A 19,381-nucleotide genomic window follows, 5' to 3' on the forward strand; every position below is an offset into this window, starting at 1 on the left:
ATAAATGTTGATTCCTCGACTCCTTGACGGAATTAATAATATATATGTTTATAATTCCATTCCTTTACTAGATGTGTGTGTATTGGGTATATGTTGTGTAATTTGTTAGATATTACTGCACTGTCAGAGCTAGAAGCACAAGCATTTCGCTACACCCGCAATAACATCTGCTAAAAATGTGTATGTGACCAATAACATTTGATTTGATTTGATTGGTATGTCTGTTTCGATGTCATGTTTTTGACTGCTTATGTCACCTCTGGGTTCTGTCCAGTTGCTTCTGCAGAACTTCAACAGAGTGAGACGCTGCATCCTGTTCCTCATCAACGCCGGCTGCTACATCAACAGCTGCTTCGAATGGGACTCAACTCAGAGGAGCATCTGCTCCTTCCTGGTACTAATGCATACATTTACATTTACATGTACACACAGACATACTCACCTGTTCTTTCCTGGTACTAATGCATACATTTACATTTTCATGTACACACAGACATACTCACCGGTTCCTTCCTGGTACTAATGCATACATTTACATGTACACACATACATACTCACTTGTTCCATAACCAATAGATGGTACTTATATACTCATAACCAATAGATGGTACTTATATACTCAAAATCAATATATGGTACTTATATACTCAAAATCAATAGATGGTACTTATATACTCATAACCAAAAGATGGTACTTATATACTCAAAATCAATAGATGGTACTTATATACTCAAATCAATATATGGTACTTAGATACTCATAACCAATAGATGGTACCTATATACTCATAACCAATAGATGGTACTTATATACTCAAAATCAATATATGGTACTTATATACTCAAAATCAATAGATGGTACTTATATACTCATAACCAAAAGATGGTACTTATATACTCAAAATCAATAGATGGTACTTATATACTCAAATCAATATATGGTACTTAGATACTCATAACCAATAGATGGTACCTATATACTCATAACCAATAGATGGTACTTATATACTCATAAACAAAAGATGGTACTTATATACTCATAAACAATAGATGGTACCTATATACTCATATATGTCACAAAACCCACACTCTGAAATAGTAGAAGTATACCACTCAGTATACCTACCTGAACCAGGGTAAGGAAGGCCCCTCGACGAATATCCAACCAATCTAAGGCCTAAGAGACAATATAATGTCTCTGTCTCTTGAGTTATCTCTCTCTGTTCCTCTCTCTGTGTCTCTTTATCTCTCTCTCTCTTTCTCTCTCTCTGTTCCTCTCTCTGTATCTCTGTATCTCTCTCTCTCATATCTCTCTGTCTCTGTCTCTGTCTCTGTCTCTGTCTCTGTCTCTGTCTCTGTCTCTCTCTCTCTCTCTGTCTCTCTCTCTCTCTCTCTCTCTCTCTCTCTGTCTCGCTCTCTCTCTCTCTTTGATAGGTAGGCTATCAAAATGTTTTGCGGATTAATAAAGCGGTGGTGGTTTTTCTTAAAGAAGAGCGTCTTGTCGAACAGATGGTTGAGCATGGCGTACTTCTTAAAGGTATGTTTATTGAAGTTACGCCACTTTTTTCTCCGTCAACAAGGATTACTATTTTGAATGTACCGCCTTTTATTCCCAATGAGCAATTGGAGCGTGAGTCATTGCGGTTTGGGAAGTTTGCAAGTTCAATTAAAATTGTTCTGCTGGGTTGCAAACACCCGGCTCTGAAACAGGTTATGTCGTTTCGGCGACAGGTGTTTATGTATTTGGACTCACCGGAGCAGACTTTAGAGTTGTCGTTTAAAGTCAAGTATGACAACAGACTGTATATGGCGTATGCTAGTACGGGCAGTCAACGGTGTTATGAGTGTGGGGATGTTGGCCATAAGTGACATGCTTGCCCAAAAAGGGAGAAGGTGGAGAGTGGGACGCAGGTGGTCCTCGTAACACCTGGGCCCACTAATGTAGGGAGAGGTGAGCCGGCAGTGGTAGAGCAGCCACAAGCACCTGTTGCTGAGGAACAAGTTGTTTGTGTTGAGGGTACGGAGTTGCAGCTTGTACCAGAGGGGAACATAGCATCTGATGTGCAGCAGATGAAAAAAATAGTGTTGTAGGATGTAAGGACGGATCTGGGGAGCCATTTCCCCAGACTGGTGAGGAGATGCCCAGTACGAGTAATGGGGTACAGGAGGGGATTCAGGTCGGGCTAGTCTTCCAGGCAGGGGAGGAGATGCCCTGTACGAGTAATGGGGTGCAAGCGGGGAGTGTTGAGAGGAATGTGACAGAGGGGAGTCAGTGGTCCAGGGCCTCAGTTGAGGAGGTTCAGGAGAGGGATCTGGACATGTCTGATATCCCTGTTGATGTGATAGCAGCTGGAGAGGACTCAATTTACAATTTAGGTGAGGAAAATGGGTTCCTGGACTGGACTTTTGGGAAATCTGTTAAATTGGCATCTTTTTTTCATGTTGTGAAGTTTGTGAGGTCAGCTGTGGTGTTACAGAAGACGGTGGGGTTAGACCAGTTGAGTGTGAAGAAGCGTTTCCGCTTGAGGAAATGTGTTACTGCTGTCACGGCAGCAAAAGGAGGTGGGAAACGTGGCCAGGTCCAGAGAATATTAAAACGGTGATGATTATCATTCCTCATGGGGTGCTTTTTTCTCTTTGTCTGGTTTCTCTGTGGTTTCTTCTGTTTTTCCTTTCTCTTTTCTATATGGCGGTACTAAGGGTCGGTTCTCTCAATATTAATGGGGGAAGGGACAGGAATAAGAGGGCTTGGGTATGAGAAGTAATACAACAGAAAAGGCTTAATGTAGTTTTTCTACAGGAGATACATAGTGATGAGGCTAATGAGGTTGACGGGGGTATGTTGTAGGAGGGGCAGCATATACTCAGTCATGGTACTTATTTCAGTGCTGGGATGGCATAAACACCATGGGTCCACGCAGCCGTCATACCGCTCAGGAAGGAGACGTGTTCTGTCTCCTAGGGATGAACGTACCTTGGTGCGAAAAGTGCAAATCAATCCCAGAACAACAGCAAAGGGCCTTGTGAAGATGCTGGAGGAAACAGGTACAAAAGTATCTATATCCACAGTAAAACGAGTCCTATATCGACATAACCTGAAAGGCCGCTCAGCAAGGAAGAAGCCACTGCTCCAAAACCGCCATAAAAAAGCCAGACTACGGTTTGCAACTGCACATGGGGACAAAGATCGTACTTTTTGGAGAAATGTCCTCTGGTCTGATGAAACAAAAATAGAACTGTTTAGCCATAATGACCATCGTTATGTTTGGAGGAAAAAGGGGGAGGCTTGCAAGCCCGAAGACCACCATCCCAACCATGAAGCACGGGGGTGGCAGCATCATGTTGTGGGTGTGGTTTGCTGCAAGAGGGACTGGTGCACTTCTCAAAATAGATGGCATCATGAGGAGGAAAATTATGTGGATATATTGAAGCAACATCTCAAGACATCAGTCAAGAAGTTAAACCTTGGTCGGAAATGGATCTTCCAAATGGACAATGACCCCAAGCATACTTGCAAAGTGTCTTAACCCGTCCCACCTGGCCAACATCCGATGAAATTGCAGAGCGCGAAATTCAAGCTACAGAATTATAAATATTGAACTTTCATAAAATCACAAGTGTAATACATCAAAATAAAGCTTAACTTCTTGTTAATCCAGCCGCTGTGTCAGATTTCAAAAGGCTTGTCCTCGGGGTTTCGCCTGGCATATCAGTTCTGTTATACTCACAGACATAATTTTAACTGTTTTAGAAACTTTAGAGTATTTTCTATCCAAATCTACCAATTATTTGCATATCCTAGTTTCTGTGCCTGAGTAACAGGCAGTTTACTTTGGGCACGCTTTTCATCCGGACGTGAAAATACTGCCCCCTACCCAAGAGAGGTTAAGGACAAGAAAGTCAAGGTATTGGAGTGGCCATCACAAAGCCCTGACCTCAATCCCATAGAAAATTTGTGGCCAAAACTGAAAACGCGTGTGCAAGCAAGGAGGCCTACAAACCTGACTCAGTTACACCAGCTCTGTCAGGAGGAATGGGCCAAAATTCACCCAACTTATTGTGGGAAGCTTGTGGAAGGCTACACAAAACGTTTGACCCAAGTTCAACAATTTAAAGGCAATGCTACCAAATACTAATTGAGTGTATGTAAACTTCTGACCCACTGGGAATGTGTTGAAAGAAATAAAAGCTGAAATATATAATTCCCTCTACTATTATTCTGATATTTCACATTCTTAAAAATAACGTGGTGATCCTAACTGACCTAAGACAGGGAATTTTTACTAGGATTAAATGTCAGGAATGGTGAAAAACTGAGTTTAAATGTATTTGGCTAAGGTGTATGTACACTTCCGACTTCAACTGTATATAAAAAAATGTATTCTCCTAATGAGCGTACAGAGTGTATTGCTGTATTTGATCAAATAAAGGAAACCTTAAGACAGTGTGACCAAGAGGGGTGTTTGGTTTTAGGGGGGGACTGGAACTGTACAGTGGATTTTACTGTTGATTGCACTGCTGAATAACCTCACCTGCGGTCAGCTACTTGTCTGTCTGGTCTATTAACTAAGTTTGAGCTTTCTGATATGTGGAGAGTAAGAAAAATGGAGGGCTATTAAATGGAATTTTGAGTCCTTGAGACAATGGTGGGAGGTTGGGAAGGCCCAAATACGTGAGTTTTTTTAACCGTATACTGCTCTGTCTCGTATTGAAGTTAAAAAGAACAGGACATCAAATCCATTGAATTGAAGTTGCTCACTCAGAATGACCTCGGACTAGTCATGAACTTACAGTACAGGAGACATGAACTGAGGTCGTTTTTACATGAAAGAGTGAAGGGTGACTTGATTAGGTCTCGCTTTGCTACCCTCAAAGATATGGATGCTCCTAGCGTTTTTTTTTTACCTAGGGCATTTGACATTGCAACGCAAACAGATGTCTTCCTTCGTCTCCTTGATGGGAAGGTGACCACGGATGACGGTGAGATGCGCCAACATGCTGTGGATTTCTACTCTGCCCTCTACAAGGCGGAGGATTGTGATCCTCTGTGTGCTGAACAGTTGTTACATGGATTTCCTCAGTTGGGCCCTGAGCAGACAGCTGCTTTGGACTCTGACATTACTGACATCAGGCCGAGCCCCTGGCATCAATGGTTTACAATCTGATTTCTAGAAGCACTTTTGGAGGTCTATTGGGGGGGATTTTTATTAAGTGGTGTGTGTGTCTTTTCATGAGGGTTCTCTTCCTGTATCCTGTCAACATGGTGTGCTGTCATTGTTGCCATACCACAATCTTATTTTGGGGCCGATATTAAATTAATTTTCTACTGTAGGTACCTACCGCTAGTCGGCTGTACCTATGCCAAAACTCCGGTATTTTTCAGGCTATAGCTTGTTTTCCATTTCCATTTTTTTTTTAAATAGTGAACCAACATGTTTTCCCATGGCTGTCTTGTCTCTCTGCAGCAGACAAATATATGGTGAGCAATATGTTTGGAACAAAAAAATCGCAATAAAATCACAGTATCAAATCGCAAAACATATTGTATCGACACCTAAGTATCGTGATAATCCCTGGCAATTCCCAGCCCTAGTACAAACTGGACTTTAGCATAGTCTTTACACCCTGTGTTATAGCATGGCATGCTGCTGTGTGTTCAATCTGAAGAGGCATACGCTCGGCTGTCACCACACCTGACCCAAACACCACTTTGTCCAATTATTACACAGGTTATTATGTGTGTGAGATATTGATATGAGCATTCTGCCTGTCTGTGTTAGCATTTAGCACTGCAGCTTGAAGACGCTGTAACTAGTGGGTTAAAGAAAGGTCTTCTTTACATTCTGAGATTCCTGGTGGAAAGTGTCTAACTTTATGGCTGTGTCCCCAGAGGACCATGAGATATGGGTCCCTTCTTGTCTCTCTCTCTCTCTCTCTCTCTCTCTCTCTCTCTCTCTCTCTCTCTCTCTCTCTCTCTCTCTCTCTCTCTCTCTCTCTCTCTCTCTCTCTCTCTCTCTCTCTCTCTCTCTCTCTCTCTCTCTCTCTCTCTCTCTCTCTCTCTCTCTCTCTCTCTCTCTCTCTCTCTCTCTCTCTCTCTCTCGATGTGTAACAATGTGCAAATAGGAAGTGTATCTCAGCTCCCACCTCATTTTGTGGGCCACGTGCAAGTAGCCTGTCTTTTCTTGAGAGCCAGGTTTGCCTATGGTGGCCTTTCTCAATAGCAAGGCTATACTCACTGAGTCTGTACATAGTCAAAGATTTCCTTTATTTTGGGTCAGTCACAGTGGTCAGCTTTTCTGCCACTGTGTGTTCTCTGTTTAGGGCCACATAGCATTCTAGTTTGCTCTGTTTTTTTGTTAATTATTTCCAATGTGTAATTCTTTCCAGCCCTAACCCTTACCATAACCCTATCCTGTAACTCTAACCCAAACCTAACCCCTAACCCTAACCACTATAACCTCTTACCCTTACACACACACCCTTACACACACACACACACACACACACACACACACACACACACACACACACACACACACACACACACACACACACACACACACACACACACACACACACACACACACACACACACACACACACACACACACACACACACACACACACACACACACACACACACACACACACACAGTAATGTAATCCCTCTCTGTGTTAGATTAGTGTGCAGACAGATCCAGTCTAGTGAGCTAACAGGTACAAACCCTCTCTTACTCCCTCCAGTTTGTTCTTCCGCTCTCCTTCTCTCCGTATCTGTGCGCCTCATCCATTAGCGCCAACTGCGATTAGAGACGTGTGTGTGAGGTAACTGAGCCCCCCCATCACACACCACCACAGCACCCCCACCCAGCCCCGGTAGAGAACCAGCCACCGCTGCAGCATTGGCACAGTGGGCTGGGCTGGAGTTACCTCCCGTCCCGCGCCACGGGTGGTGTGTGTGTTGGTGGGGGGGGTAAGCTTCTGCTTCCTCTCTACCTGAACACCTGCAAGCTGAGACCCACCCACTCCCCCATCCCCTCCTTGTTTCTCCTCTCTCCACCACTCTCATCCCCCCTTCCCTCTCTGCCTGTGAGCTGGGGCCATTGTGGGGGTTGGTGGTGTTGAGTTCTGTTTAGTGGCTCATGCCAGATCTCCCCGCGGCCCCTGAAAGACAAGGCTGTTATTACTCCAGGGACCGCAGGCCTCAGCAACTCTTCCTCCAAACAAATTTGCTGTAACTTTATATGCAATTGGGCCTTGAATTGGGAGCAAATAGAGCAGGCTTTGTGATGCCCAGAAGGGTGAGGAAGGTAGGAGACGGGGGTTGTTTGGAAGGCAGTGGAAATGATACCGGGCTCTTTTATTTGGGGCAAAGTAGGACTCTTATCAGTGGGAGAGCCCCAGACAAGGGAGTTACTTCTGCAGGAAACTGGAGCACCTATCACCTGCTTTGCATTTAGATCAAAATAAAAAAAGAGAAGAACCTATGCACACACACACTCCTCTCCAGGTCCGTGTAAATTGCTCCTTTGACACTTGAGAAAGCTAGCTAACTTTGACCATCAGAAGTCTGCATTTTATTGTAACTTTATTTGACTAGGCAAGTCCGTTAAGAACAAATTCTTATTTACAATTTACACCGGCCAAACCCGGACAACCTGGGCCAATTGTGTGCCGCCCTATGGGACTCCCAATCACGGCCGGATGTGATACAGCCTGGAATCAAACCAGAGACTGTTGTGATGCCTCTTGTACTGCGATGCAGTGCCTTAGACTGCTGCGCCACTCGGGAGCCCTCTCCTGAATTTTTGCCCTAGAGCAATGGACAGCTTGAAATAGATCAACTATAAATGTTTTACTACCTTTCTAACTGAAAAAATGAGGGAAAGTGAAATACAATGACAAGTTGATTCAGAGGACACTGTGGAGTCTGGGGATTGATTTTCATAGACAGGACATCTGCAGATGGGGATGTGTTAATCAATTATCTCTGTTTTATTCTCATTCATGGACACGGTCGCTATTACAGGACATTTTGACCATTTGTGGGTGTCTTTGGTTAAGTGTCTATTACAGATTGCTTGTTGTTATGGACATATTTGGTTCTATGTTTTGGATGTGATGTCCAACTTCTTCTTACTAAACATAAAACAGCTCTTTGTCTCCCCAGCAGGGGGCAGTCTAGTACCACAGAATGGGACTGTCCTGTCCAGCCAAATAGGACACTATAGGCTTCCTGTCAGAACATGACTTGTTCTTTATTTGCTATCTGGTAACGGACGGCTAGTATCTGGATGGATATCCATGTAGTAAAGATAAAGCCAACTTAACTCTGAAATCCAAACGTCAGTTGACTTCTGGAGAGGGGACTAGTACACGCTCAACGTACGCCAAAGCACTTCATTACGTTCCCCAAGAGCTCCATATCCGAGCTGTAAAGCCGAGCAGCGGACCACTGTTTAGTAAACCACATAATGCCAAAACTATAAAGCCCCAATCTTCCACCTTCATCAAAATTTAATAGATGAATGAAACACCCATCTGTTCCTGATCGGATTATATTCCTAAATCTGTGTCTTGTGTGCTTTTGATAAGGGAATGCCTTTTTTAAGTTATGAATATTATTCATTGTGTTGAAATCTAATGTATATGGATTGACTACATATAAATGAAATAATCATTGAGAGTTTAACATGAATATCTGTATGTTTCCACTGTCTAGTAGTTTGTAGAAATAACCAAATGTTTTTTTGAATACTTCAAGCTTGCCTTTTTGCTTTTTACAAATGGAATGTTTTATATCATGTTCAATGTGAACACATTCTCTTATAAAACAATAATTATGCAATGGAGGTAAGTACCTAAAAGTATTTTCAAAAGTTTTTCATTGAAGTACATTTTCCTTACCTTATTTTGTATTCAGTGCTATTTTGTTATGGCCGGTTTGCTTTCATTTGGAAACAACCCACATATCTATTAGGTAGACCATATGCTCTGAGATGCCATCATTGACTTGATGTTAAAGCTGATACAGCTTCCATTTTTCAGCTTCCATTCTTTCACATGAAAAATAATGTAAAAATTATTTTAATCATTATAACATCATTTGTTAACGTAAATCAAATAAATGACTTAATAGCATCTTACACTGATGCCGTGTTGAGGGTGAGTTTAGTAGATAAAGGAAACAATGGATTTCTCTCCTTTCAGTGTGCGACAAATAGGAGATGATCCTTAGCATTGTATTATACTTAGCACTTATACCTATACTACCAGGAATAAACTAGAGGGGGTTTATGGGATTAAAAAAAAATATATATTTAACCTTTATTAAAACTAGGCAAGTCAGTTAAGAACAAATTCTTATTTACAATGACGGCCTACCACGGCCAAACCATCCCCTAACCCGGACGACGCTGGGCCAATTGTGCGCCGCCCTATGGGACTCCCGATCACGGATGGTTGTGATACAGCCCGGGATCGAACCAGGGTCTGCAGTGACCCTCTAGCACTGCGATGTAGTGCCTTAGACAGCTGCATGTTTGGAATGCAAACATGCACGCACACGCACACACACGCACACACACGCAAATGCACACACACACAAACACAATCTATACCATGAGAGGTTGGTTGAGTTCTCAGAATCAGGAGGATGTCAAAACCGAAGATAAGGAAGGGATGGAGCAAGCTGTGTGTCTCTAAGTCTAGCCTGCCGCCCAAAACACCAGCCTGTGAGCTGTGTGTGTGTAGCTCTGAAAATACCTGTGTTTACACACACACACATACACACACACAAAGCACATACACTGTATAGCCACACGCCTGAGATTCTGTAAATGTTTTTTTCCTTTCTCCAGTCACAGACCTCCATGGCTGATTCCCTCTCCTTCCTCCCCAGGCAGAGATAGTCTCAGTAGGGAAGCGATGGGGGGGGGGTCTCCCGGTCCTGGGGAAAGGTCCCGGCGCTGCAGTCTTCTCTCCCCAGCCGAGGAGCTGTGAGACAGGGCAGGCTTGGCCTCTGATGGGCCGGGGTGTCGGGTTCCTCTAGCTGTCAGTCACAGCCGCGCCCAGAGCTAGAATAACTAAATGGGGAGGGATAAGGTGGACGACAGGTTAAATAACCCCAGGCAGGGGAAACTAGACAGACACAGACAGACACACCACACACGCACACACATGCACACACACACACACACACACCAGAGACGCACACACACACAGACACACACACCACACACCAGAGACACACACACACCCCAGAGATGCACACACACACACAGACACACACACACACCACACACCAGATACGCACACACACAGACACAGACACAGACACAGACACAGACACCACACACCACACACCAGAGACACACACACACACCAAAGACGCACACACACACACACACAGACACACCACACACCAGAGATGCAAACACACACACACCACACACCAGATACTCACACACCACACACCAGACACGCACACACCGGAAACACACACACACCACACACCAGAGACCAGATTTTTACTGATTTCAACATTACAGAATAGGAGTGAGGACATCAAAACTATGAAATAACACGGAATCATGTAGTAACCAAAAAAGTGTTAAACAAATCAAAATATATTTTATATTTGAAATTCTTTAAAGTAGCCCCCCTTTGCCTTGATGACAGCTTTGCACACTGTTGGCATTCTCTCAACCAGCCTCAGCAGGAAAGCGTGTCCAACAATCTTGAAGGAATCCCTACATGTGCTGAGCACTTGTTGGCTGCTTTTCCTTCACTCTGCGGTCCAATTAATCTCAATTGGGTTGATGTCGGGTGATTGTGGAGGCAGCACTTGATCAAATAGCCCTTACACAGCCTGGAGGTGTGTTTTGGTTCATTGTCTTGTTGATAAACAAATGATAGTACCACTAAGCAAAAACCAGATGGGATGGCGTATCGCTGCAGAATGCTGTGGTAGCCATGCTGGTTAAGTGTGCCTTGAATTCTAAATAAATCACGGACAGTGTTACCAACAAAGCACCCCCACACCATCACACCTCCTCCTCCATGCTTCACGGTGCGAACCACACATGCGGAGATCATCCGTTCACCTACTCTGCATCTCACAAAGACACAGGAACCATAAATCTCAATTTTGGACTTGTCAGACCAAAGTACAGATTTCCACCGGTCTAATGTCCATTGCTCGTGTTTCTTGGCCCAAGCAAGTTTCTTCTTCTTATTGGTGTCCTTTAGTAGTGGTTTCTTTTCAGCAATTCGACCATGAAGGCCTGATTCACACAGTCTCATCTGAACAGTTGATGTTGAGATGTGTCTGTTACTTGAACTCTGAAGCATTTATTTGGGCTGCAATTTCTGAGGCTGCTAACTCTCATGAACTTCTCTTCTTCAGCAGAGGTAACTCTGGGTCTTCCTTTCCTGTGTCGGTCCTCATGAGAGACAGTTTCATCATAGCGTTTGATGGTTTTTGCGACTGCACTGTCAAAGTTGTTGAAATTTGACGCATTGACTGACCTTCATGTCTTAAAGTAATGATTGACTGTCATTTCTCTTTGCCTATTTCAGCTGTTCTCGTCATAATATGGACTTGGTCTTTTACTAAATAGGGCTATCTTCTGTATACCAGCCCTACCTTGTCACAACACAACTGATTGGCTCAAATGCATTAAGAAGGAAAGAAATTCCACAAATTAACTTTTAACTTTTTGGTTACTACATGATTCCATATGTATTATTTCATAGTTTTGATGTATTCTCTATTATTCTACAATGTAGAATATAGTAAAAATAAAGAAAAACCAAGGACTGAGTAGGTGTGTCCGAACTTTTGACTGGTACTGTATATTTTGGTACAGCTCATGAATAGACAAAACTATATTAACTAAATTGTATTTGTTTGGAGAAGTACATGTTTCCTGTTTTGCTGAAATACACAGGGCTCAGTATGATATGGTCTGTTTGCTGAAATACACAGGGCTCAGTTTGATATGGTCTGTTTGCTGAAATACACAGGGCTCAGTTTGATATGGTCTGTTTGCTGAAATACACAGGGCTCAGTTTGATATGGTCTGTTTGCTGAAATACACAGGGCTCAGTATGATATGGTCTGTTTGCTGAAATACACAGGGCTCAGTATGATATGGTCTGTTTGCTGAAATACACAGGGCTCAGTATGATATGGTCTGTTTGCTGAAATACACAGGGCTCAGTATGATATGGTCTGTTTGCTGAAATACACAGGGCTCAGTATGATATGGTCTGTTTGCTGAAATACACAGGGCTCAGTATGATATGGTCTGTTTGCTGAAATACACAGGGCTCAGTATGATATGGTCTGTTTGCTGAAATACACAGGGCTCAGTATGATATGGTCTGTTTGCTGAAATACACAGGGCTCAGTTTGATATGGTCTGTTTGCTGAAATACACAGGGCTCAGTATGATATGGTCTGTTTGCTGAAATACACGGGCTCAGTTGATATGGTCTGTTTGCTGAAATACACAGGGCTCAGTATGATATGGTCTGTTTGCTGAAATACACAGTGGCTCAGTATGATATGGTCTGTTTGCTGAAATACACAGGGCTCAGTATGATATGGTCTGTTTGCTGAAATACACAGGGCTCAGTATGATATGGTCTGTTTGCTGAAATACACAGGGCTCAGTATGATATGGTCTGTTTGCTGAAATACACAGGGCTCAGTTTGATATGGTCTGTTTGCTGAAATACACAGGGCTCAGTTTGATATGGTCTGTTTGCTGAAATACACAGGGCTCAGTATGATATGGTCTGTTTGCTGAAATACACAGGGCTCAGTTTGATATGGTCTGTTTGCTGAAATACACAGGGCTCAGTATGATATGGTCTGTTTGCTGAAATACACAGGGCTCAGTATGATATGGTCTGTTTGCTGAAATACACAGGGCTCAGTATGATATGGTCTGTTTGCTGAAATACACAGGGCTCAGTATGATATGGTCTGTTTGCTGAAATACACAGGGCTCAGTTTGATATGGTCTGTTTGCTGAAATACACAGGGCTCAGTTTGATATGGTCTGTTTGCTGAAATACACAGGGCTCAGTTTGATATGGTCTGTTTGCTGAAATACACAGGGCTCAGTTTGATATGGTCTATTTGCTGAAATACACAGGGCTCAGTTTGATATGGTCTGTTTGCTGAAATACACAGGGCTCAGTTTGATATGGTCTGTTTGCTGAAATACACAGGGCTCAGTTTGATATGGTCTGTTTGCTGAAATACACAGGGCTCAGTTTGATATGGTCTGTTTGCTGAAATACTCAGGGCTCAGTTTGATATGGTCTGTTTGCTGAAATACACAGGGCTCAGTTTGATATGGTCTGTTTGCTGAAATACACAGGGCTCAGTTTGATATGGTCTGTTTGCTGAAATACACAGGGCTCAGTATGATATGGTCTGTTTGCTGAAATACACAGGGCTCAGTATGATATGGTCTGTTTGCTGAAATACACAGGGCTCAGTTTGATATGGTCTGTTTGCTGAAATACACAGGGCTCAGTATGATATGGTCTGTTTGCTGAAATACACAGGGCTCAGTATGATATGGTCTGTTTGCTGAAATACACAGGGCTCAGTATGATATGGTCTGTTTGCTGAAATTCTCAGGGCTCAGTTTGATATGGTCTGTTTGCTAAAATACACAGGGCTCAGTATGATATGGTCTGTTTGCTGAAATACACAGGGCTCAGTTTGATATGGTCTGTATGCTGAAATACACAGGGCTCAGTTTGATATGGTCTGTTTACTGAAATACACAGGGCTCAGTATGATATGGCCTGTTTGCTGAAATACACATGGCTCAGTATGATATGGTCTGTTTGCTGAAATACACAGGGCTCAGTATGACATTGTCTGTTTGCTGAAATACACAGGGCTCAGTATGATATGGTCTGTTTGCTGAAATACACAGGGCTCAGTATGATATGGTCTGTTTGCTGAAATACACAGGGCTCAGTTTGATATGGTCTGTTTGCTGAAATACACAGGGCTCAGTATGATATGGTCTGTTTGCTGAAATACACAGGGCTCAGTATGACATGGTCTGTTTGCTGAAATACACAGGGCTCAGTATGATATGGTCTGTTTGCTGAAATACACAGGGCTCAGTATGATATGGTCTGCAGTGCTTCAGTGTAAAAAGACCAGAGGAGTCATTGTTTATCTGTGTGGTGGTACGGTACAGTAGATGAGTGAGTGCGGTTCCGTTTATGTTCTGGCGTTAGACTCTGTGTCTAGTGGGAGTGCTAGAGAGAGAACGCTACAGAATGCTGAGCTCTCACTCAGCCAGTATAGTGTCAGCTCTCACTCAGCCAGTATAGTGTCAGCTCTCACTCAGCCAGTATAGTGTCAGCTCTCACTCAGCCAGTATAGTGTCAGCTCTCACTCAGCCAGTATGGTGTCAGCTCTCACTCAGCCAGTATAGTGTCAGCTCTCACTCAGCCAGTATAGTGTCAGCTCTCACTCAGCCAGTATAGTGTCAGCTCTCACTCAGCCAGTATAGTGTCAGCTCTCACTCAGCCAGTATGGTGTCAGCTCTCACTCAGCCAGTATAGTGTGAGCTCTCACTCAGCCTGTATAGTGTCAGCTCTCACTCAGCCAGTATAGTGTCAGCTCTCACTCAGCCAGTATAGTGTCAGCTCTCACTCAGCCAGTATGGTGTCAGCTCTCACTCAGCCAGTATAGTGTCAGCTCTCACTCAGCCAGTATAGTGTCAGCTCTCACTCAGCCAGTATGGTGTCAGCTCTCACTCAGCCAGTATAGTGTGAGCTCTCACTCAGCCAGTATAGTGTCAGCTCTCACTCAGCCAGTATAGTGTCAGCTTTCACTCAGCCAGTATGGTGTCAGCTCTCACTCAGCCAGTATGGTGTCAGCTCTCACTCAGCCAGTATAGTGTCAGCTCTCACTCAGCCAGTATAGTGTCAGCTCTCACTCAGCCAGTATAGTGTGAGCTCTCACTCAGCCAGTATAGTGTCAGCTCTCACTCAGCCAGTATAGTGTGAGCTCTCACTCAGCCAGTATAGTGTCAGCTCTCACTCAGCCAGTATAGTGTCAGCTCTCACTCAGCCAGTATAGTGTCAGCTCCCACTCAGCCAGTATAGTGTCAGCTCTCACTCAGCCAGTATAGTGTCAGCTCTCACTCAGCCAGTATAGTGTCAGCTCTCACTCAGCCAGTATAGTGTCAGCTCTCACTCAGCCAGTATGGTGTCAGCTCTCACTCAGCCAGTATAGTGTCAGCTCTCACTCAGCCAGTATAGTGTCAGCTCTCACTCAGCCAGTATAGTGTGAGCTCTCACTCAGCCAGTATAGTGTCAGCTCTCACTCAGCCAGTATAGTGTGAGCTCTCACTCAGCCAGTATAGTGTCAGCGCTCACTCAGCCAGTATAGTGTCAGCGCTCACTCAGCCAGTATAGTGTCAGCTCTCACTCAGCCAGTATAGTGTCAGCTCTCACTCAGCCAGTATAGTGTCAGCTCTCACTCAGCCAGTATAGTGTCAGCTCTCACTCAGCCAGTATAGTGTCAGCTCCCATTCAGCCAGTATAGTGTCAGCTCCCACTCAGCCAGTATGGTGTCAGCTCACACTCAGCCAGTATAGTGTCAGATCTCACTCAGCCAGTATAGTGTCAGCTCTCATTCAGCCAGTATAGTGTCAGCTCTCACTCAGCCAGTATGGTGTCAGCTCACACTCAGCCAGTATAGTGTCAGCTCTCACTCAGCCAGTATAGTGTCAGCTCTCACTCAGCCAGTATAGTGTGAGCTCTCACTCAGCCAGTATAGTGTCAGCTCTCACTCAGCCAGTATGGTGTCAGCTCTCACTCAGCCAGTATAGTGTCAGCTCTCACTCAGCCAGTATAGTGTCAGCTCTCACTCAGCCAGTATAGTGTCAGCTCTCACTCAGCCAGTATAGTGTCAGCTCTCACTCAGCCAGTATAGTGTCAGCTCTCACTCAGCCAGTATGGTGTCAGCTCTCACTCAGCCAGTATAGTGTCAGCTCTCACTCAGCCAGTATAGTGTCAGCTCTCACTCAGCCAGTATGGTGTCAGCTCTCACTCAGCCAGTATAGTGTCAGCTCTCACTCAGCCAGTATAGTGTGAGCTCTCACTCAGCCAGTATAGTGTCAGGCGTCAGCTCACACTCAGCCAGTATAGTGTCAGCTCTCACTCAGCCAGTATAGTGTGAGCTCTCACTCAGCCAGTATAGTGTCAGCTCTCACTCAGCCAGTATAGTGTCAGCTCTCACTCAGCCAGTATAGTGTCAGCTCTCACTCAGCCAGTATGGTGTCAGCTCTCACTCAGCCAGTATAGTGTCAGCTCTCACTCAGCCAGTATAGTGTCAGCTCTCACTCAGCCAGTATAGTGTGAGCTCTCACTCAGCCAGTATAGTGTCAGCTCTCACTCAGCCAGTATAGTGTCAGCGCTCACTCAGCCAGTATGGTGTCAGCTCACACTCAGCCAGTATAGTGTCAGCTCTCACTCAGCCAGTATAGTGTGAGCTCTCACTCAGCCAGTATAGTGTCAGCTCTCACTCAGCCAGTATAGTGTCAGCTCTCACTCAGCCAGTATAGTGTCAGCTCTCACTCAGCCAGTATAGTGTCAGCTCACACTCAGCCAGTATGGTGTCAGCTCTCACTCAGCCAGTATAGTGTCAGCTCTCACTCAGCCAGTATAATGTCAGCTCTAACTCAGCCAGTATAGTGTCAGCTCTCACTCAGCCAGTATGGTGTCAGCTCACACTCAGCCAGTATGGTGTCAGCTCACACTCAGCCAGTATAGTGTCAGCTCTCACTCAGCCAGTATAGTGTCAGCTCTCACTCAGCCAGTATAGTGTCAGCTCTCACTCAGACAGTATAGTGTCAGCTCTCACTCAGACAGTATAGTGTCAGCTCTCACTCAGCCAGTATGGTGTCAGCTCACACTCAGCCAGTATAGTGGCAGCTCTCACTCAGCCAGTATAGTGTCAGCTCTCACTCAGCCAGTATAGTGTCAGCTCTCACTCAGCCAGTATAGTGTCAGCTCTCACTCAGCCAGTATAGTGTCAGCTCTCACTCAGCCAGTATAGTGTCAGCTCTCACTCAGCCAGTATAGTGTCAGCTCTCACTCAGCCAGTATAGTGTCAGCTCTCACTCAGCCAGTATAGTGTGAGCTCTCACTCAGCCAGTATAGTGTCAGCCCTCACTCAGCCAGTATGGTGTCAGCTCTCACTCAGCCAGTATAGTGTCAGCTCTCACTCAGCCAGTATAGTGTCAGCTCTCACTCAGCCAGTATAGTGTCAGCTCTCACTCAGCCAGTATAGTGTCAGCTCTCACTCAGCCAGTATAGTGTCAGCTCACGTAAGGATATTGAAATATTAAGACAGGTACTGGATTTTGCTTGTAAGTACTCCTGAATTATTGAAGATTATTTTTCCAATTCCCTTAACAGACCTTTATTAAAGACAGAGAAAGAGGTAGAAACATTTTTTTATATCTTAGCTGTGGTGCTAAATTATACATGAATTTCTATGTGTGTGCGCCTGGCATGCGTGAGCGTGTGTGCATTGGGTTCTGGGGCTTTAAGGTGTAGGATGATGATCCACGGGGAGAGAAAGAGAGTCCAGTACAGTACAACACACCTGATCCAGCACACTAGTGTTAGGGCAGGGGTTGTAGAGGGAGGCAGCAGGAGGACAGGGAGTGGCTTTGTAGGTCAGTAGGGGGGAAGATGTTGAAACTTTTTTTCATCAAGTCCTATAGTCTGTTAATACGGAGGACAGAGAGGGTGAGGACTTACACATCCACTATGTATCCACCAACTCCTCAGCTGTTTCATGAGAGGCTTGGGAACATCTCTCATCATCAGCACTTTCCTGGATTAAAATGTACTTTATTCAACCAAACGTATAGCTTTATCATGGATATATCATCATTGACTGTACAAGGTGTGACCACCCAATGTATCAGCTGTTTAGTGTTTTAAAACCATATTTTCATTGTCAGTGAAAGTTTACCTTTAAAACTATAGCGATATATTATAAATGCATTTGTTGTAATTCAGATGTAATTCATTTTGAAAACCCATTTCTCCCATCCCATATTTCAAGACTTTTTCTATGGACTTGAAATAATGAACGTTTGCATCCTTGAGTGTGATTAATATGCATTGTCGGAAAATATGTTAATGTATAAGATATTTTCACATAGATTTCATTTTTTTCACATTTCAGTTATGTCTTTTCTACATTGATCTTCTTCATCAAAAATAGGGATGTCGGAGGATGTTTTTAACATTTTGTGAAATTATGAGATAGAAAGAGAAATAGGTCATATTTTTTATCTGTACTTTATCTATACTTTCACAAAAGTGAACTATCAACCATTTAGTGTTAGTGAATTATGTCTCCTTAAGCATTTCATTTTCATAGGATCGTGATAATTTATGTTCGGGTTGTAAAAGACTCGGTACTACGCAGGTTTGGGGGCGCTCAGTTCTGGAATTATGCTTTTTTTGTTAGGATGAGATATAAGGTGTAGAGAGGGGAGCAATGGAACAGCTGACTATGGACGTGGAATAGGGGCATCTTGGAGTGGGGTGACAGGGTTAGGGGCATCTTGGAGTGGGGTGACAGGGTTAGGGGCATCTTGGAGTGGGGTGACAGGGTTAGGGGCATCTTGGAGTGGGGTGACAGGGTTAGGGACATCTTGGATTTGGGTGACAGGGTTAGGGACATCTTGGAGTGGGGTGACAGGGTTAGGGGCATCTTGGAGTGGGGTGACAGGGTTAGGGGCATCTTGGAGTGGGGTGACAGGGTTAGGGGCATCTTGGAGTGGGGTGACAGGGTTAGGGGCATCTTGGAGTGGGGTGACAGGGTTAGGGACATCTTGGAGTGGGGTGACAGGGTTAGGGGCATCTTGGAGTGGGGTGACAGGGTTAGGGGCATCTTGGAGTGGGGTGACAGGGTTAGGGGCATCTTGGAGTGGGGTGACAGGGTTAGGGGCATCTTGGAGTGGGGTGACAGGGTTAGGGGCATCTTGGAGTGGGGTGACAGGGTTAGGGGCATCTTGGAGTGGGGTGACAGGGTTAGGGGCATCTTGGAGTGGGGTGACAGGGTTAGGGGCATCTTGGAGTGGGGTGACAGGGTTAGGGGCATCTTGGATTGGGGTGACAGGGTTAGGGGCATCTTGGATTGGGGTGACATGGTTAGGGGCATCTTGGAGTGGGGTGACAGGGTTAGGGACATCTTGGAGTGGGGTGACAGGGTTAGGGGCATCTTGGAGTGGGGTGACAGGGTTAGGGGCATCTTGGAGTGGGGTGACAGGGTTAGGGGCATCTTGGAGTGGGGTGACAGGGTTAG

The 19,381-nt window shown here is 44.6% G+C and overlaps 1 protein-coding gene across 1 annotated transcript in view; it reads left to right on the forward strand.

The window, feature by feature from the left end:
• Positions 1–19,381, forward strand: part of LOC139577178 (multiple C2 and transmembrane domain-containing protein 1-like) — a 291,904-nt gene that overhangs the window by 214,661 nt on the left and 57,862 nt on the right. Inside the window, exon 15 of the mRNA XM_071404089.1 lies at positions 275–394. Within this exon, the coding sequence (XP_071260190.1) occupies positions 275–394 (120 nt within the window). The remainder of the gene's footprint in view (positions 1–274; positions 395–19,381) is intronic.

The sequence above is a fragment of the Salvelinus alpinus genome, chromosome 5 (assembly GCF_045679555.1).
Source record: "Salvelinus alpinus chromosome 5, SLU_Salpinus.1, whole genome shotgun sequence".
NCBI classification, from domain to species: Eukaryota; Metazoa; Chordata; class Actinopteri; order Salmoniformes; family Salmonidae; genus Salvelinus; species Salvelinus alpinus.